This window comes from Musa acuminata, chromosome BXJ3-8 (genome assembly GCF_036884655.1).
Source record: "Musa acuminata AAA Group cultivar baxijiao chromosome BXJ3-8, Cavendish_Baxijiao_AAA, whole genome shotgun sequence".
In the NCBI taxonomy this organism is placed as follows: Eukaryota; Viridiplantae; Streptophyta; class Magnoliopsida; order Zingiberales; family Musaceae; genus Musa; species Musa acuminata.
Genome location: NC_088356.1, coordinates 33,299,343 through 33,320,767, shown reverse-complemented (window position 1 = coordinate 33,320,767; position 21,425 = coordinate 33,299,343). Strand labels below are relative to the sequence as shown.

General features: G+C 38.3%; 1 protein-coding gene across 1 annotated transcript; it reads right to left on the bottom strand.

Annotated features, from left to right (window-relative positions):
* Positions 1-13,617: 13,617 nt before the first annotated feature.
* On the bottom strand, positions 13,618-19,128 carry LOC103994852 (uncharacterized). The gene is made up of 6 exons (XM_009415294.3): positions 18,853-19,128; positions 15,417-15,484; positions 15,050-15,318; positions 14,362-14,436; positions 14,192-14,254; positions 13,618-13,787 (listed from the first exon to the last, which is right to left on the bottom strand). Exons 1-6 carry the CDS (start codon positions 18,957-18,959, stop codon positions 13,743-13,745), a joined length of 627 nt encoding a protein of 208 aa, XP_009413569.1. The 5' UTR covers positions 18,960-19,128; the 3' UTR covers positions 13,618-13,742.
* Between the last annotated feature and the right edge of the window lie 2,297 nt (positions 19,129-21,425).

Sequence of the window (21,425 nt, the reverse complement as noted above, 5' to 3'; positions counted from 1 at the left end):
GAAAAGGAGTATGACGTATCACCCATAAATCGATGGCCAGATGGAAGTGGTGAACAGGTGCTTGGAGACAGCCCAAAGCCATCCACCAAATATGACTACCCAAGGAGAAGTCTCGACCTAATCGAGTGCCATTATTGATCGATGGATCGTGACCCGACAATGATGATCCACTACTGAAGTGCTAATATAGTGGGCGAACTTACCAGCAGAAGGTGCCACTTGGGAGAACTATGACGACTTGAAGATGACAGGTCTGTTAGGACTCTAGCTAGGAGAGTCCTAATAGAGAGGGGCATTCATGTAAAATCTACCTAAGTCGACTCCTATTAAAGAGGTGAAGAGGTCGGCTAGGGTTAGGAGGTTGTTTCTTAGAGAAGAATTAGGAGTTGTAAAGGAATAGGAGTTTTGAGTATGAGTCCTATTAGGAGTTGTTCTTAGAGAAGCATTAGGAGTTGTAAAGGAATATGAGTCTTGAGTAGGAATCCTATTAGGAGTTAGGGTTTAGAAGCCCTATAAATAGCCATGCATTCATCCTCTTTTAACAAGCAATAGATGAATCTTTTCTACAGCCTTTGAGTAGCAACCCTAAGGGAGGAACCCCTATAGAGTCCCAAGGAGGCCGATCCCCTAAAGACATCAACCTCAAGTTTAGAATATGCAAGGGTTCTATCAAACTTTGCCTCTACAAGTTGAGCCGCCTTGGTTCCTCTGTCAAATGCTTCTCCAAGATAGGGTGTATGTGTCTCGAAACTCCCTTCATCTTTGGCACCATGCAGGATAAGTCTGCTCCATCAGAATGAAGGACCCATGGAATGACATGATCCCGCTCTTGCCTCTATAAAAGTTCATGTCCTTAACATCTGTCCAAGGAAAGCTTCATGCCTCAACTTTGTTCCTCCGCTCCATGTTTCATCTTATTTTCCAACTCCGTTCATGTGGCTTGGGTACTTCACTAAGTTATACCCAAGTTACTCTACTCCTCGATTTATATTGAGTTGATGGTGGCCCTCGTGCCCACCATTTCATGGGTTAGCACTCCGTTGAGTCCGATCTCTATATCGACTCCAAGTGTGCCTTCATTTTGTGTTGCATTGGATTGCTCCCCACTTGATCTCACAATACATCCACCAATGTATTACCTCATGTGAGATCATGTGATACTCCTCGCCACTCGCTCGCTTCGTTAAGCTTTGTGCGGTTATTGTCTTGAGGTACTCACTCACCCTTAACATATACGGTCCGTTGCACATTATTCTCCCTCTGGAGAACCGGGACTTATCCCTCCAAGGTATTTGTCCCATTAGAGCAACTTTTCTTTTCGCATCCTTCCCTTTAGAAGTTTCGGAGACCACCATCCCCATGGACTACTCCATCTTGCTAAATAAATTGTGCACTGTTCTGGCCCCGTAAATGCACTTGTTAGATTAAGACTCCTCGCCAATACAGCCCCTACTACACCCCTCAAGACCTAGTAATATACTGAACTCACTACACACTTTAGTCTCCTACGAACATATCCTTCTTATGCCAAAGAGAAAGTTTTAATACTCCATGGTGTCGAGTTTCGGTCACCGTGGGATGGCCATGAACATTCCATCGTCCGCATACAAGCCCTTGCATGAGTACTAAATTCTTTGAGTTAGCAATTCCCCTCACCTCTATGAGCTTTACATAACTCTTTCGATCACTAAACAACTCATTCTACCTTGCATGGTCTCATCCTTTACCAAGCGCCTCGCTTGCCTTAAGCACCATCAAGTATGGTTGCCAACGTCAAGCTGTAGCTCAAACTCAGCCATCCCAACTTTTATGCGCTATGTATTCTTCCCAGTTTGCTTATCCTCATAGTGCATTTTGCGTAAAGGGTTAGTCATTCCTCTAAATACCAATCTCAGATACCCGCTCAACTAAGCCACTCCTTTTCCCTACATCTCCATGCTTGTTTCCCCCAAATGGTTGCATATGCTAGCTGCCCTCAACGCAGCATCACTAGGTCTCCCACGTTTGTATGCCAAGTATTTCTATGTGTGCTTGTCTTACTCTAATACCATATATCATGAACTTAACTAGTTTTGCTTAAGTCGTGCGGCACCCTTGCATATCCGTCCATAAAGTTCAGCCTCTCCGAAACCTTATATGGTCCCTTAGGACCTATAAAAGAGAAAACGGGTTAAAGAAAGCATCTCACTCGAAATCCGTAAGCAATAATTTCAGTAAATACTTTATAACCAATGTAAATTATAGACATACTTCACAAGCTTTGAACAATCGCACAACAAGGGGTCCAAAATGGTCCACTACATATCGAAATCCCCACAAGTGCTAGCATGACACAACCATTGTTTGGAAGCTTAGGACGACCACCAAAACCAAAGAAAATGGAGCTGCTGAGCCTACTGCCAGCCCTTTATATGTTGTGCAAAACATAAACAAAACCGAAAGATACGGACATACATTAACATTACATCAAATACCTCATTTATAGTTTTGTCCATGACATGCAAGCGAACCACTTACGGGTAGGGGCAACATGCGCCCGCATAGGCAGCCACAACATAGCAAGAGAAAGGTTTAGGGTTTTTTTGGATGAAAAGATAATTTTATCCTTCTCAATTTCAGAAATTTTGAGGTTTGTCCTTTCTATCCAAATTACATAAATACACTTCACAAATCAAAAAAATTCCTTACATATCTTGAATTTCAAAAAAATATTAGTTAATTAAAAAATTTAATTAACTATTATTGTTTATCTAGTAGTCCTATATAATGATATGTATATGTGATGTATGATGTGGACGGATGATCATGGACTATGTGATGTGATCATTATTATAATTATTATTGAGGCCTACGAGCCGCTATTTTTTCTCATTTATTATCAGGCCTGTGTGCCTATGATTATGTTGTAACTACTCAAAAAAGCACAATAGGAGCATAGAGGTGATAGCGAGACCCACGAGGCCGAGACGAATGATCGCGACATATGGAGATGCGCCAAGATACCGACGAAACTGACGAGGATGAGATGGACGATCATAGGGCATAGAGATGCACTGATGCATACATAAATCGTGATGTGAGTGATTGGGCCCACTAACTCAAGCTTGATCACAATAGGCTGTAGTCCATGATCATCTAGTGTGATTGCTCATGTAATGTGTGATTGCTTATACACCTACTAGATATATATATATATTTACATGCGATGTAGATATATATTAAATATGTATATGTATAACACGTTATAGGAGATCGAATCAAAATCCTCCCTCTTAATAATATTAAGTCGATAAACGTGAGATAATTAGATTAACCCACATGGCCTTCCATCGTTATAAGGAGAAATTGATTCCCGGGGTGATAGAAATAATACCCATAAGTTTCCTTAGGATATCCCACGAACTTGCATCACTTTGTCCTGGATTCCAACTTGTCAAAGTTGTATCTCTTAACATGGGCAAGGTAGCCCCAAATCTTAATAACCCTAAGATCGAGCTTCTTCCTTTTCTATATCTTATCTGGTGTAGACACTACCGACTTAGTTAGAACTCTGCTCAGAAGGTAAGCTGCGTACTTTATGGTGTATCCCCATAATGAGATAGGTAGGTCGATGAAACTCATCATAGACCATACCATGTCTAACAATGTGTAATTCCTCCTTTCAGATACACCATTGAGTTGAGGTGTATAAGGAAGTGTCCATTAGGATAAAATCTCATGATTTGGGTGAACTTTATACTCAAGTACTCATCTACTCGATCTGATCGAAGAGTCTTGATACTCTTTTCAGTCTAGTTCTCTATCTCATTATTATATTCCCTAAATTTCTCGAAGGCCTTGGACTTGTACTTCATCAAGTATATATATCCATACCTAGAGAAATCGTCAATGAAAGTAATGAAGTAGGAATAACCACCTATGGCCTGAGTTGACATGGGACCACATACATTACTATGTATAAGTTCCAACAACTCAGTGGCTCTCTCTCCAGTTTCACTAAATGGAGAGAGTTGATCAACTTTCTACGAAGGCAAAGCTCACAATTTGCATATGACTCATAGTAGAATAGATCTAAGTATCCATACTTTAGCAACTTTTGAATCCTTCCCTCATGGATATGACCTAGCCTACAATACTATAGATATGCATTATTCATCTCATCTTGTTTCCTATTGGACACACTTATATTCATGATATGTGGAGCAGTGTCTAGCATAAACAAATCATTATGCAATGTTCCTCTTGTGATGATCTTATCATCTAATAATATTGAACAACCATTATTCTCAAAAACTAATTTATATCTATTAACTATCGAATATGAAATGAAAATAATATTTTTGATAATAGAGGAAACAAAATAGCATACATCCAATGCAATAGTAGCTCCACCAAGCAGATATAGGGTGATCTCGCCAATAGCCACTACAACAACTTTTGCTCCATTACCCATCTTGAGGTTCATCTCCTAGGTCTTGCTAGAATCTATAATGAATTATAAATGTGATAAGCAATGTCGGTATCTAATACCCATGTGTTATCATAAGAATATAACAAATTGAGACTGATCATGAATGTACTTAAAGCTTTTCCAAGCTTATGTTTTGCCTTCTCTACAAGGTACTCCATATAGTTCCTTTTCTAATACCCATATTTGTCATAATGGAAGCATTAGCCTTTGTGCTTTGCCGGGTCCTTCTTGGCAACCTTTGCTTTACCCGGTCTACCTTTCCCCTTGCCCTTCTTAAGGGATTTTTCTACCTTCCTTTTCTTTCTGGTCTCATCAGCATAGAGAATTGGCTTCTCTTTCTTATTGGTGCTCTCAGCCTCCCTCAAAATATTGAGGAGCTCAAGAAGAGTCACCTCAAGCTTGTTCATATTAAAATTTATGATGAACTAAGAAAAAGAATATAGTAGGGACTAAAGCACAAGATCTACACACAAGTTATCCTCTAGGACCATTCCTAGACCTATGAGTTTTTCTATCCACTTAATCATCTTAAAGACATGATTCTGAATTGGTGTCCCCTTAGTCATCATGGTGCGGAAGAGACTCTTGGATATCTTATATCGCTGAGTCCTTTCATGTTCCTCAAACAATTTATAAACATGTAGGAGAATGGATTTGACATCCATCTTTTTATATTGTCTTTGTAACTCGGGAGTCATGAAGCCCAACATGTAACATTGAGCAAGAGTAGAGTCATCTATGTACTTCACGTAGCAAGTAATCTCATCCTCGCTTGCCTCTTCCTCGGGCATAGGCATCACTATATCAAGGACATACGCGATTTTATCTACCATGAGAGTGATTCTCAAGTTATAGAGTCAATCCATATAATTTGGACCGGTGAGGCTGTTGACATCAAGTATGTCACGCAAAAGATTTAAAAATAATATTTTTAAAAAGATAAATATATAGCAGAAATAAATAACATACAGATTTTGTATAAAGTAAACAATCAAGATAAAGACTTCTATCTTAATTAACTCCCACTATTTTCTTGTAAAACACATAACTCCCTCCGATATTTGAATCGGAGACACCACAGATCTCTAGTAGGGATCGAGATTCAATCGTTGTCTTAACGTAACCTCGAGAGACTCGACCAATCACGCTAAGCCCGAAGAAGGTAGGCAACTTTTTCCGATTGTAACTCTTTATGATTCTCGTCATGTTCGGCCTCTGAACCACCATAGCCTCGAGGGACTCGACTAGCCATGATGTTCAGTTAAGTTATCACCATCGTTATAAGATGAGTCTGATTCAATAATATACTCTCGAGGGACTCGACTAAGCATACAACGTCCTTACGTCATTGGTGACATCTCTATGTCATAGGCAAGATATCAAATTGTGATATAGGTGAGCCTCAAGGGACTCGACCAACTCGACCTACATCAATGCATACATAGATCGTGATATGAGTGATTGGGCCCACTAGTGTGTGTGTGTGTGTGTGTGTGTGTGTGTGTGTGTGTGTGTGTGTGTGTGTGTGTGTGTGTGTGTGTGTGTGTGTGTGTGTGTGTGTGTGTGTGTGTGTGTGTGTGTGTGTGTGTGTGTGTGTGTGTGTGTGTGTGTGTGTGTGTGTGTGTGTGTGTGTGTGTGTGTGTGTGTGTGTGTGTGTGTGTGTGTGACACATCATATTAGGAGACCAAGCTAAAAACCCCTCTCACAATAATATTAAGTCGGTAAGCAAGCATGAGGCAATCAGATTGACCCATGTGGCCTTCCATCGTTATAATGAGAAATCGATTCCCGGCATAGGTTGAGTTGGTCGAGTCCCTCAAGGCACACCTATATTGCGATTCGAGTTCTTTCCTATGACATAGAGATATCACTGTGACATAAGGACGTAGTATGCTTGGTCGAGTCCCTCAAGGGCATATAATGGAATCAAACTCATCTTGTAATAATGATGATGATTTAACTGAACATCATGGTTGGTCTGGTCCCTTGAGGCTATGATTTTTTAGAGGCCAAACAGGATGAGAATCACAAGAAGTTGTGATCGACAAAAGTTGCCTACCTTTTCGAGCTTAATGTGATTGTTCGAGTCCCTTAAGGTCACACTAAGACACCGATTGGATCTCGATCCCCACTAGAGATTCGTCGGGGGTCTCTGATCCACAACTAGAGAGAGTTATGTATTTTGTGAGAAAAGAGTGGGAGTAGATTAAGATAGAAGTCCATATCATGATTGTTTACTTTTATGCAAAATCTGTATGTTATTTATTTTACTATATCTTTATTTTTAGAGAATATCATTTTCAAATCTCTTACGTGACATACTTGATGTCAACCGTCTCACTAGTCCAAACTACACATTGGCTCTGTAATCTGAGAATTGTTCTCATAGCGAAGAAAATCGTATGCGTCCTTGACATAGTGATGCCCACGCCCGAGGAAGGGGCAAGGGAAGATGAGATTGCTTGCTACATGAAGTACATAGATGACTTCACTCTCACTTAGTGTTAAATATTGGGCTCCATGACTCCCGAGTTACAAAGATAGCATGAAAAGATAAATGCCAGATTCATTCTCCTGCATCTCTGCAAACTGTTTAAAGAACATGGAAGGACTGAGCGATATGAGATATCCAAGAGTCTTTTTCGTGCCAAGATGACTAAGGTGACACTAGTTCAAAACCATATTTTTAAGATGATTGAATAGATAAAGAATTGTTAGGACCGTTTCAGCACTAAGAGAGGAGGGGGGGGAGGGTGAATTAGTGCTTTCGTAAAAATTACGACGATTCAAAAACTTTGTTCGATAATGCTCATATCAGAAACAGAAAGATGTTAACTTGAAAATATGTTCGTAATCATAGTGAGAGTAAGAAATCAGTTTTCAATGTAAATAAAAAGTATAAAGAAAATACAAACTAGATTTATAGTGGTTTGGTCATCATGACTTACGTCACTCCCGATTCCTCTTCACTCGAGGCTATCGACTTTCAGTATCGATCTTCGTTTAATGGACGAAGATCAACTAACCTTAGAGCTCTTTCTCCTTTTCACAAGCTTAGGAGAGAACCTTCACACCCCTCTTTTACAAGTATTCCCTCACACACTACACACCTCCCTTAGGACTAACTATCTCTAAGCTTTAAGAGGATGGACTCTGAACTTTAAAAGAGTTTACAACCTTAGAAGCATAGAGTTTTATTCTACTTTCTTGCTATGCCTAAGCAAGAATTTGTGGGATATTTATAAACCCCAAATGACTTCAAAAATTGGAGCCAAAATTCAAATTCCCGGGTTTTCAGGGTATTAGCGGTACCACCGCCAGCACTGGGTGATACCACCGCTTGTCGGTCTGACATTGGACGGTACCACTGCTTAGTTTGGTGGTACCACCGCTTGACACATTGACACTAGGCGGTACCATAACCTAACACAGTTTGAGAGACTATGTTTGGGAGGTACCACCACTTGACACAATCTAGGAGACTGTGTTTGGGCAGTACCACTGCCTAGTCTGGCAGTGCCACTGCTTGGCCCTTTTATGGGTGACCGAATGGGCCTTCCACTTAGCCCAAAATAGCCCCAACTCAGGCCTAATTGGCCCCTAAATGGGTTAGCATTGTTTCATCCCAAAATCGACTCAATTAGACATAAACTAACATGATCTAGACACACAATTACAAGCATGAATCCTATATTATTCAACATGTCATTAATTTATCCGGTGCTTTGTCCGATCCTTCGGCGCATCATTCTTTCCTTTGGCGTAGTGCCCAATTGACATGTTGACTCCCGCAACTTTTGATCTCTTTGGCGTAATGTCCAATCCTTCGGCTCGATGCCTAAACTAATGGCACGAAGTCCTTTTACCAGTATGTCGATCGATCCTCTGACTCGACATCCAATCTCTTGACATGTTTCACTCCAACCTAACATCTGATTCCTCCTATTTTAATCGATTTACCTTTTCTGATCAAAGTTAGTATTAGGATCGAGTTGGCACTAAGAGGGGGGGGTGTGAATTAGTACTTTCATAAAATCACATCAGTTTTGAAAATCTTTGTACGATTAAAATCGATATCCGAAAAGAGTTTAACTAAAAGCATATAGAAGAATAGTGAATAAGTAAATAAATCAATTTGCAATGAAAGTAAAGAGCTTAAAGTAAATGCAAACCTGAGTTTTATAGTGGTTCGATCATTATGACCTATATCCACTCCCAATTCCTCTTTTGTCGAGGCCATCGACATCCACTAACGATCTTCCTTCAATGGACAAAGATCAACTATCTTTACAACTCTATTCTCCTTTTGATAGGCTCAGGAGAGAACCTTTACACCCCTACTCACTCCTCTCTAAACAGAAATCACACTTAGATTAGAGGAGGAGAACTCTCACAAGATTACAATAGAATTTTCTCTTGTTTTTATTCTCAGTTCTTATGTTTCTGAGCAGGGATGAGAGGGGTATTTATAGGCCCCAAATGGATTTAAACTTGGAGCCTAAAAGTGTCTCATCCTCGATTTTCGGGATACTGGCGGTACCACTGCTTGTGTTAGGCGGTACTACCGCCTACAGCATTACACTGGGCAATACCATCACCTAATCTAATGATACCACCATCAGACATAGTCTGGGAGATTGTGTTTGGGCAGTACCATCGCCCAGACTAACGGTACCACCATCTGACACTAGGCGGTACCACCGCCTAACACTAGGTGGTACCACCGCCCAGTCTGGCAGTACTACTGCCTGACACAATCTCGGAGACTATGTCTTAGAGACTAAGCCTCTGGCGGTGCCACCACTTGGACCGACAATGCCATCGCTTGACCCAACTTTCGGGTCACTAAATGGGCCTTTCTCTTGGCCCAAAATAGTCCCAATTCCGACCCAATTGGCCCATAATTGAGTTGGCCTCAGATTTTTCAATAATATATCCACTAACGAAGTCATTGTCTCATACTGTCTTTGAGTGTCATAATGGTCTGATAGGGATCGGGCACATAGGTGAATCGCTTTATGTCAAGTGGGAGATTGCTAGTCATAAGTGTCATGCAAGCCAATCATATGAGTGATGGCACATGTGACATAATATATATTCTTTTTTCTTATTATTTATTAGAAATTTTCGTACTTTATATTACATGTTGCATATATTGTGATGTTCATGGATCTATAAAATAGGAATCAGATCATGATAAATTGATTCGCATTTAAACATAAACCCTGAATAATCTTGATCATAAATTACTCGAGGGGGATATCAAAATAACCAGATAGATTAGTATATTATATACCCATCCATGTGATGTAAGCGGTTAGTCTCATAGTTGCTCATATGGAGACACTAGGGATACAATACAAGTACTCATTAGAGAATGAGTTCACTGATTGATCCGCTCACAAAATGTTGGATGGTTGATGATATCTTATTGTCAAACAACAATTGTGTCATCCTAGTTGTATATTTGGTCCTTAAATTTAATACACCAAGTATGTCCTATATGAGCACTCCACTCTTTGATATCGGACTTATATGTTTGGAAGATCCAAATCTAATACAATAGATTATCGGGAGTGGTAGTCAACCTTATGAGGGCAATTAAGTGTCGATAGAATATCATCCGCTCTTGGTATCATGAGAGGAATATTCTATGTATTCTTACTCAGACAAATCTCTAGCTAGAGTCGTTCGGATTAAAAGAGAAAGAGTTCTCTGGGAGAAACTAATTAGAGCGAGACTCAAGTAGATTCCATATGGGCCGGATAGCACCATGCTCGATATACGGTCTCTGGGATATTAGATAAATGAGGGACTATAGATACATGGTAACTGAGGACAAACAAATCTAATGGATTGGATTCTCCTATATCGTTTGGGGATTATGGCGTAGTGGCCTCATACATCCGTAATCGATGAGTCGGGTGAATTATTATGGAGATAATAATTCATTGAGTTAGAAGGAGTTCTAACATGTACAACTTATGGCAAACTCGATATTGGGCCTAGATGGTCACACACATATGATAGGTGTTGTGACGAGTAGAGGCTCGGATATGAGATATCCGTTGGACCCCATATCTTATTGGATATCCAATAAGCCCCTGAATTATTGGATCTTTTGGGTGAGACCTAATAAGACTAAGTAAATATTATTGAATAGAGATCCACTAATCCAATATGCTTAGGTAATTGGGTACTTAAGGTTAAGTAGTAAGAACCTCTATAAATATGAGGGGCCAAAAGGTGGCATAGGTTAGTCTTCTCTTAGCTGCCCCTTTTATTCTCTTCCTTTTCTCCTCCTCAATCAACAGTCCCAATTTGAGTCAAGTGGATAGCAAGAAGGGTTGGTCCCTTCTTGATCGCAGTGCAATCTTATGGTGCACATGGAGAAGAAGATCGTATAGCAATTTGAAGAGTGTCATCGTCCCGTCTACCGTATAGATCACCGCTAGAGAGTAGGATAGTTGACCTCCTTCATCCTCTCCTACAGATCTAGGATTTTTTAGGGATATACGATCTCCCTATATAACACATCTCCCGTGATATGTATAGTTTCTCGGTTTTACAATTTCTCATGCACCGATCTTTGCACGACAATTAGATATTTTTAAAAAATCTAAATTTTTATTTATTTTATTTTTTCGCTACGTATATGTTATTCTGATCAGATTTTTCAATAGAATCTTCATGACATATGTGGATGGTGGGATCATCTACTGCTTGAGCCATCTCCAAATCAGTCGCACCTGCACTTATCAGTGGGGTCAAGATTTGGGCGAGATGGTACGGGAAGTTTGGTCTGCAATTAAACTAGCACTAGGAGTCACGTGGATGTTTTGCTTTAGACTAACGACCGTAGCTTGGGAAGAGCCTGGGACTTGCATAGTATTAAATGTTGTGTCCCTCGGATGCAGGGTTTGGCCCGAGCAATCCGACCATTGTTGGATCGGGTTTGTTCGGTATCCTCCAATCCAACAGCAGAAGTGGGATTAGTCCCAGGTCCCTCCTGTTCCTCAGGGGTGGGTTCACCCTTGGGTTGAACCGAGCCGTACCTTGAGCCTGTTGTTTTGGGTTTGCCTCACATTTGGACCTTTATTCACAGTTTGTACAATTCAGAGTCCTCCGGTCCCTCTACCTGAGGACTTGTTATCGGATCACTGTTGGTCTTAGTCGCCAATGCTAGTAGCATCAACATGTCCAGGCAATTCTCTGCCTTAACCTATAACCGATCAGACCATAGTAGAAACAAAAGTTAGAAAGATTTTCGTGAACAATAGTTTGAAAAAACTAGACCTTCTTTGCCCTAACCTATAGCCCTTGAGGAAGAAGAGATGACAGGTTGACCAGTAAGTAAACCCTTCCAAATTTTCATCAATTTTTAGAGGTTTACTTATCATGGCTACGATCTGGAACGAGATATTGGGTTGAAGAAACTCAATAGGAATTCCGAGGAACTACACCTAGATGGGTGAGAATCTGATCACTTCTAAGAATGGTTGGAAGGTCTCTCTCCATAAGATAAGGCTCAAGGCTTATTCCCTCTAGAACCAAGGTCCCCTTGTGCGGACCGAGTCCTTTTTTTCCAAGGAATGAAACTTGGAAGTAGAAAATACTGTCAATCATATCGATGATATTGACCAGATTCTTCACTTGTCAAAGCTTGGGAAGATCTAGTTTGATGGACTCAAGCGTGGGAGTTTTACCCCAAAAAACACTTGTCGTAAAGGCTCGTCTTCCATGCTTGTCGTGCTTGCTTCGTCCACCTCATTGTCGTTCATGTCCAACATTAGTACATTGGATCTTTTCTTCCAGTACAACATTTGGTTTCTATGTATTAGCACCTTGTGTCTGTCGTAGTAATCCTACCCATGAGATGGGAGTTTTAAGGCTATTGCCAGGAGGGGTCGAGACTTGCGTTGCTTATGTTGTCGTTGTGCTAACAAGAACAACAATTGTTGGGGTCTTTACCATTGCGTGGGAGCTGAAGTAACCATCATCTGGCTATTGGGGCCTAGGGTCCTCATTGTCTTGCTAGTGGATAAGAGTCTCCCGCTACGTTGATAGTGGAGGTAGAAGATCGCACAATCTTGAAAGCAAGGGTTGTCGAGGTCATCGAAAAGTTATCAGAAGAAAAGAGGAAGAGGAGACGAGGAGCCCTCCAAGGACGGAGATGCCTCACTCATTGCCACACTCTTACTAGTGATCATATATACACCCATTTTCATTGAATACCATTTTAAGTCATATTAAGCTTATGATGTCAATTGCATTAATATAGCTAGAATGAAGGAATCATGAAAGCCACATTATTCCGACCATGCATGTTAGATGTGCAATTAGGTTTTAACTTATTTTATAAAATAATATGAACTAAGTCTGGATCATGAACTTTTCTAATTAATGAATCAACTATTTGATGAACTTATCTAATTAATGAATCAATTATTTGATCAGAATCATGACTTCCAATGGTACAACTAAATAATCAATTACATGTAACTTTATACAGTCAATCGATTTCATTGTTTAATGCACAATAATAACTTGATAACTTGATGGCAATACAAAATATCAATCATCTCAACACCTTGAAACCTTCGGATGACACAAGACTAGATGAAACTCTCAAGTATCAGGAAAGGTGTTACCCGTGCTTCGCTCGTCCGCCACGTCGCTCACTCACACAACCAAAAATAATCTATTTTAGCCACTTGGGACTGGATGAGGCCCCCGGGCATCATGGAAGATACATCAAACCATTATTTGATACCAAAACATGTTTGCAGTTCAAACAAAATCCAAGTTAGCGTAATGGGACTTTCTCAAACACACCAACTAATGCCTCTCAACTACACTGCCTTATGGAACTTTCTCAATCACACCAACTAATGCATCTTAACGACACTGTACAATGAATAGGGAACCATGGGAAAACCAAAGGTAGGGAAAGTCAGCACTAGCATGTCTAGAACTAATAGCAAATTTTTTAGTCCACAATGGATTTTGACAGGTGGGTTGAAATTACATATGACTAATCTCCAGCATCGAAGGTCCCATTCTTCCTATTATAGCTGCAAGCACTTCACAAAATATCAACATCCAGTTGGAAGAAACCTCAACAACAAAGGCCTATCGCAAAGGAATGCATCACCGAAAGTTCGTTCATTAGAATTTCCAATATGAAGAACCTTCCACATACAATTGTGTAAAAGAGGCTCAAAAACAGCACATTTAACTCATGAGAGTCTCTTATAAGATGGCCGGCACACTACAATTTGGACTCCAAGGCCAACAATATCTTCTTTCTTGGACCCTGGAACCACCCAAATAAATCAAATTAAGAAAAGCTGAAAACCTAAAATTATGTCTCAACCTATCAAATAAATCATAATGAAGAAATCAAAGGGCCGTGAAACAGCAGCCAACCTTGGGCAATCAAGAAAAACTAATATATTTTAAAATATTTAAAAAAAGGAACAATAGACACTTGTATCAATCACAAAGCAAATTTCATGACACTAATCTTTGTCTGGGAACTTCGAACACTACCTCATCACACTGGTTTCTTAAACTCATTTAAGATCATACTTTGCTTTCTTTTTTCTTTTTTCTATTTTATTTTTTTTTGACTGATTAACATGATAAACAAAAAAAAGAACAATGGAATAATTAAAAATGATAAATATTTATGAAAAATTCAATAAAAAAATGGAATACCATTGGAATTCCAAGAGCCCTGAGATCCTCATCATTCATATGCTTGAGAGCTGCCATGTCAATCTACATTTCAACAAGAATGCATATTACTCGAAACCTTTGCATGTACATACAAGCGCAATCAAAATAAAAAATATTAGATGATGAAAAAAGAGTACCAAACAGCATACCTCTTCTGCCTGGAATGTAATTGAATATTTTTCTAGGCCCAAAGACTGTAGGAATCCATCTACCAACGACTCAGACTGTGCAAAAATACGAGTGTCATAACCAAGAAAACCAGGGTGGTGGCAATAATAGAAAATCAAAACAAAAAAATGCAATAGTAATATTAGAAAAGTGTTGTGTTTTATTGAAGCCCAAAATCAAGCCCATTTAGAAAGGAAAGGGGAGGAGTGTCATCAGAGGCCTGAAGTTACAGCTTACAAAGCACTATCAGATATTATTGAACAAATGGAACTTTACAAAAGATGAACTCAGCATGATTCACTAAATATGTATTGCTATATAAGCATCTCTAAACATACAGATAAGAAGACACCTATTTTGAGCTCAGCATGATTCATACAAAATGACATTAATTCTGCTCTACAGAATGGAAAAAGCTACTAGAAAAATTCATATATGTACATGTGCATAGTTAATTTGACATTGGAAAGTGTACTCATATTTTCACTTGTAATATCAAGAAAATTCTTATTCTAAAAAGACAATGAAGAAAGGCGGTTGTTTCTGAAACAAACTTAAAAGTGCATTGTTGAAAACCTATTAAGTATTAGAGATTAAAAGTAACAAGCCATGAAGTTACTCCTGCACTGCAGCTTGTGAGTGGTTACAGCAAAAAAAAAGAATGTATACCTTGCGCTTAGATGAATTTCCAACAGTTGAGTTGGTCGGTTTCTTTGCTTCTGGTTTAGGTGGATCATGTCGGAGACTTTTCTTAATGGTTCCAGAAATTTCTGATACTCGTTTAGCCTTTGAAGGATCAATATTTGGTGGTTGTGACTGCATTGTACCAGAGAGTTTGTCACGAAGATCTCGGACTACAGATGCCTTTCCACTTTGGTAACCTTGTTGAGAACCTTTCTTCTGAAGCTTCCATCTAAGATCAGTGGGATCAACAGATTCTGCAAATGTAAAACATCCAATCAATGACATTAAAAAGTTAATTTAAAGAAAAATGAGGGACTACTGATCAAGTTTGGTAGGTCATAGATCTTTGTACTGGAAGCTTCAGGTCGCCTGTCATCCTCATAAAGATCATGCTTCCATTTGTCATCACTTTGCCGTTGCCTGAAAAAAAGCACAAGAACTACTTATGCAGGTGGTTGAAAGCAAATACAGATAAAACAGAGCCATGTCCATAACATCATAATAGAAACTCCATAAACCTATAAGCATTATCATGAAGAACATCAAAAGGAAAACAACAAAAGCAGAACTAAAAATAAGCAAAAGATAATGTGAATTTACAAAAATTTATAGCATCGTAAAGCTTGTTGAACTGTCATTGACACCTTCAATGCACTTTGTTTCATTATAAAAGAAGGGCCCACCTGCTAATTATCATTAAGCTAATAAGCTCCTTTATTATATTCTTGCCAACCAGCAGATATACAAGTAGTCTAGTTTATCTAATCATAATTAATATTATCATGGAATTCACTTTTCTTATCATTTAAGGTACAATACCAAATAGCATAAGTCTTCAAAGTACAAAGACCAGAACTGTGTCGACACAAACTTAATTGCAGGCTAGTTACACATGGATAGAAAGGATAGGTAAATTGTTTTCTTCTCCAGAATTAAAATGAATTCAGTTAGGGCTGCAAATTAGGCTGGCCTCAACCAGAACCTGCTCAACTAGGGTTGGGTTATGTTTAGGATATCTTGACTCAAAACCAACATCGGTCAAGTCTTCACTGCACCAATCCAACCAGAATCCACCTTGAACTCTATTTAACACAAACTATCCAATATGAAGCCTATGCTAAATGCAATAGACAGTTTCATTAGTACCATTTTACATAAAATTTTGACTAGACATATTTTATATAACAATACCTAATACCCAACCTTGATCAACCCAACAAAACTGATCACAAACCTGAGCTTTGGTTATGGTTTGGAAAACCGTATTTATCGGTCCAACTGGACTTGGCAAGTTCAGCCGGTTCCGTTAAAAGCTGTTTTTTCACTCTTTTAACCTGGACAGCTGTCAACAGTTGTTCTGTCAACAGCTGACAGAACAGATTATGATTGTCGATAGCCCTCCTCCTCTCCTCTCTCCTCACCCTCCTTCCCACCATCTCCTCCTCTCCTATGGAGTTCTCTTTAATCCATGCCGACTTGTATGCTGCCATATCCTGTTTTGGTACATGAGAATGTATTGAACCAATGCTGGTCCAGCCAAGGACTGAATTTTAAAATAACCATACAAGCAACTCTAAAGTCCCTTATATGATAGATGGTTAATATCTACCTAACATTTGAATTGTTATCATAGGCATGATTTGACAATAAAAAAATATATTTAACTGAAAAGTTGGTAAAATTAGCCTAGAGGTGAAAAGAAATGAACAAATGTCAGCCTAGATTGCAAAATTTAGTCCACAAAAGCATTAATTTATTTTTCAGAGAAACAAATTGCATCAATTGAGTCTAATCTAAAGAAAGAACAGTTTGATGACCACAACCCCTCTAATACTTTTTTTCCGTCATCTATTAAACTACTCCCAAAAATAAATCCTCCTGATCTCCTACCAGGATATGCGGTTTTTCAGTTCTCAGAATTGGAGTGACCATGACTCTCTGCATGGTTACAGCCATGACATAGCTTTCATCCAACAAAAATAGAAATCAAACCTCTCTGAATTAATATATAAAGTTTTTATTTTCTTTCTTTGTTGCATAGTAAGCATTGCCTTGCTATAAAATAGAAAACAAATTAACGACAGGGCTACAAGATTTACTTATGGTGGTCCAGCAACTTGCAGTGCCTTCTCCTGAAGCTATAACCCCTTCTGTGGCAGTTGAGAGATGAAGAAGCACAATAATCATGTGCTCTCCCCACCCTCCAAATAAAAGATAAAGAAAGAGCAACCTATCTACGTCTTAGCCAGACCAATCAACAACCAAAACAAAAGCAAAACAAAGCAAAATGATCACAAATAAATGGAGATCCTTATTAGTCCACGTATGCCCAGCAATCATGAATCCATGTAACCTAACTAAATATCTAAGTGTCCCATGGTTTACACAACTGAAAGCAATAGATACCAGGATCCAAAGTCAATTTGAATATTACATAAACTAACGCAAAACAGATATCTGATTGACAAACAGAAAATGAACTGCAAAAATTCACCAAGTATACCATGCAAGAGTAAAGTTAAGACCTCACATGGGAAAGAACTGTTTCGTTTTTCTTCAGTAACAATATAAGAAAAAGTGTTTTACTCTCTTCAGATCAACAGAACAAAGACATTAGCCCTAAATTTCCTTTCATTTGATGAACTAGATAGCTTATCAACCCATTGCCCTATTGTGACCGACTACGACTGATACTCTTAACTCATATATGCAACTTTAACAATGGTGAAATCCCACTGGATATACTGCAGCAATCCAATACCTTCTTATGAATTCCAATATGTCAAGGGTACCAGGATCATCACAGACAGCAAGAAAATGGACAAAGAAAAGGAGATATGTATCAACTCATCCCATAAATCACTACCTGCCTAACTGAATCTTATTATCTGTCTCCCCAAAAAAAATAATAATAATAAAACAATCCCAATCTCACCTTAAACCCCAATTTCCCATTCACTTATCCACCGGTTAAAAGAAGAAAATGAGTAATTTACTGTAAGGTAATAATTCCAACAGATCATTGATGAATCCCAAATGTGAAGTACATATCTCCTCTTTGAGGAGTATCTAAAAGGAGAGTATTAAAAAGGTTTCACATGTCAGGATTAACAACATTTATTCATACAAAGGACTAGTTAATAAGTGGCCTTAGTTTACATTTATTCGTATGAAGAACTACTTAATAAGTGGCCCTAGCTTAAGTCTTGTTCTACCACTTGCCTTTTCACAGTGCATCAGCATATCATATCTTCAGTCGTATCATTGTACCAAACTTACTCTCACAAGAATACAACATTCCTTAGAAAATTGAAGATGCTTTTAGCGGCTTAATTACAAAAGTTGATGTCTTGCACCAAACGTCCCTCATCTAAGCTGGATGCTAAACACACAAGAACGCCTTCTGTCACAGAAAAAAAGGTGGAACATAGCATAGTAAAGCAGATTTCAGGCGATAGAAATAACGACTAATTCGTGCCGCAGAGAAGCGTCAGGTGGCAACAAAGTCCAATAAAAGGCAAGTCAGGTTAGCATATCTTTTCCACTGCCTGCATCTTTAAGGTAGTAGGAACCAATCGAGACCAAGAAAATCTTGCCCTAGAAGAGAACCACCGTAAGTTCGTTCTGAGCCCACGTATTTGCCCATTTTACCCCACAAAAAATTAAACCTAAGCATCAAAACATCCTACTTGCCGCAAGCGAAAGTGGAAATCAACGAACAGCAAACCCAAATGAAAAGACAAAGAAGAAAGCTTAGTAGCTCGAATGAACGATTAAGAAGATCGCACCTTTTGGCCGCTACGACACTAGAACGGCCGACATCGCCCCCGAGATCCCCGTGCAGGCGCTCTTTAATGGATCGCTTGCGTCCCGCCGATATCTGATCCGCGTACATCTCCGTTCTCGGCCGCGGATGAGAGAGGAGCCAAAAGAAATCCTACAAGAAACGAGGCAGGCGTGGAACCGGAGAACTATAGGGTTTGCTGGGAAGTCTGCGAGAGATCTATGGGAACAGAAGGGTCATACGAATGTAGAAGACATCTCTGTGGGTTCGTTAAAGACCTGAACTGGACAGCAGCGCATACATGTATTATGCACGTTTTCCCAATAATAGATGTGAATACATCTTCTTATAATTGATAATTCTATTCGGGTACGTCAACATATCTTTTAACCAAAAATATTTATTCCAATCTACTCACTCAAATAGTTTTCTTTTTTCTTTTTTTCTTTTTTATATAATTTTTTTATAAAAAAAATTAGTCAGAGTTCAGTGGGCTGAAGATTAATTTTGGGTAGGGAAAATTGTGCTACATGGTTGTTAATTCGAAATCAACTAAAGTCCTTTCCTAAGACATCAATCTTGGAAACAAAAACTATATCAAGACATTTCACACCAAAGAAATTTTTGAAAAAATTCTTTTATTATGGGCTTTAAAGAACATTACTATCGAGATAATCAGACAATTATGTATTTCTCTTAGACTTAATAACTATCATGGTGTCGTGGCATACCAAATACGAGATATGATAACGATTAATTTGACTTGATCATTATGTTGAAGTGTTGATCACGTATTATTCACATGACATCAATCACATTATCCATATAGCACCGTATATCATCTATAATGATGAGGTGTCAATCAAGTCATCATTTTCATATCAATAGTTAAGAGAGTTTCTTTATTACAAAAAGGAGAAACGGTGAAAATGAGTCTTTGATGCTAAGACATTGCAATAATTTGATAAAGTTTCTACTAATTAACCTTAGCTACTTCATTTATCTAGAGAAATGGGTTTGATAAATATTAAGATAATTATGAAGGAAAAATTTTGATATTTTTTTTTATTCTGACAAAGCCCTACAAAATGTTCGATTTACTTTTTGATGCCTTGCACCTTAAATCAACAAGCAATTTAATTGGATTAACAAATAAAAAATAGAGGTTTTAATTCAATAAAAAGTATAAAATAATATGTTTTATATTAACAAATAAAAAATATAGGTTTTTTAAAAGATAAATGCCCTAAATTTTAGGCATGCCATCTTCTATTGTATAAAAATAATAATAATATATGAGTTGATGTCTTATCGTAATTATAATAGTCATAATGAAATAAAAAAAACTCGCAAGAATAGATATATTTGTATGAGATGGATATATCTATCTATCTTAGTTTGGTGTAATACTATCGTAGACCTTGGATCGCCTAGTTTATTATATACCTAGTTTGGTCTAACATTTTGGATCATGAAAGGGTTAGATAAATGAAATTTATATTATAAACAATTAAGAAAAAAATATGATTTTTGATGGATTCCTTTCTGACGTAATTTAGATGCTCACTTTTAGGAAATTAGTGTCATTTATAGTCTAAATATATGATAGGCAATTCTATCATTAAATATAATGGGGATTTCCCTGAACTAGTAAGTGACCTTTGTCTCGATTTTATGATAAGATCTTTGAGCTAGAAGTGAAGGTGTTCCCGATCGGATTTATCTCTTAGCGAATAGAACTAATTAATTGGATTCCATAATTGTTGGGTTCAGTCCATACGTGGGCTTGGACAAATTGGATCGTTTGAACCCAAATGAAAAAAATTAAAAAAGGCGAGGAAAATAGATCAGATGGCAGCGTGCAAGCAGCGGCGTGTAGAGGAGAGAGAAAGATTAAGTTTCTAAATTTTCTACTTGACGATCTATGGCCAAACGTTGTCAGTTTCGGCCCAAATTTTATGTGGAGAATCCTTGCAGCAAACTCTACAATCCTAACGGTGTTGATCTGCAGTTTACTCTTTCTAAGGTACTTTCCTGCTATATTCACTTTGTGAGATCTAGAATTTGAGATCCACCCTATATGATAAAGATAGGCTATTCTTGAGCCAAGATCTATGTTCTTGATGTTATTCTGATCCTCTAGTTATTCTAGAGAAGACCTATTGTAAACTTGTTATCATTATTATTGATAGTGGAAGTTTGAGGTGGACTACGGTCCCGTGGTTTTTTCCACATTGGGTTTTCCACGTTAATTATTAAAAAGATTTGGTCTCACTATGTGATTGATTATTTGCTCTATTGTTTATGTTGTGCTGGTTGATATTTACATTTGAATATCAAATTGGTATTTTGATGAGGAACCCATTTTGATACACAAAGAGGGAAAAGAATATTCCGCTTTAATAGGTTTTTCCCAACAAGTGTTATCAGAGTAGCAGGATGTTTGGCGCTAGTTTTTCTTGTGTGATTGAAATGGAGCAGTCAGATGGTATAATTAAATTGAACTCATCAAATTATTCCACTTGGAGGCATCTGATGGAAGATTTGCTTTATTGCAAAGATTTGTATAAGCCTATC

What these genes read in the sequence shown, in the direction of transcription:
- LOC103994852 (XM_009415294.3), bottom strand. Translation starts at nt 18,959, where the DNA reads ATGTACGCGGATCAGATATCGGCGGGACGCAAGCGATCCATTAAAGAG. An exon ending in CAGGCGACCTGAAGCTTCCA is followed by an intron (nt 15,319 to 15,416) that starts GTACAAAGATCT and finishes TTACATTTGCAG; the next exon opens with AATCTGTTGATCCCACTGAT. An exon ending in GAAATTCATCTAAGCGCAAG is followed by an intron (nt 14,437 to 15,049) that starts GTATACATTCTT and finishes ATTTTTGCACAG; the next exon opens with TCTGAGTCGTTGGTAGATGG.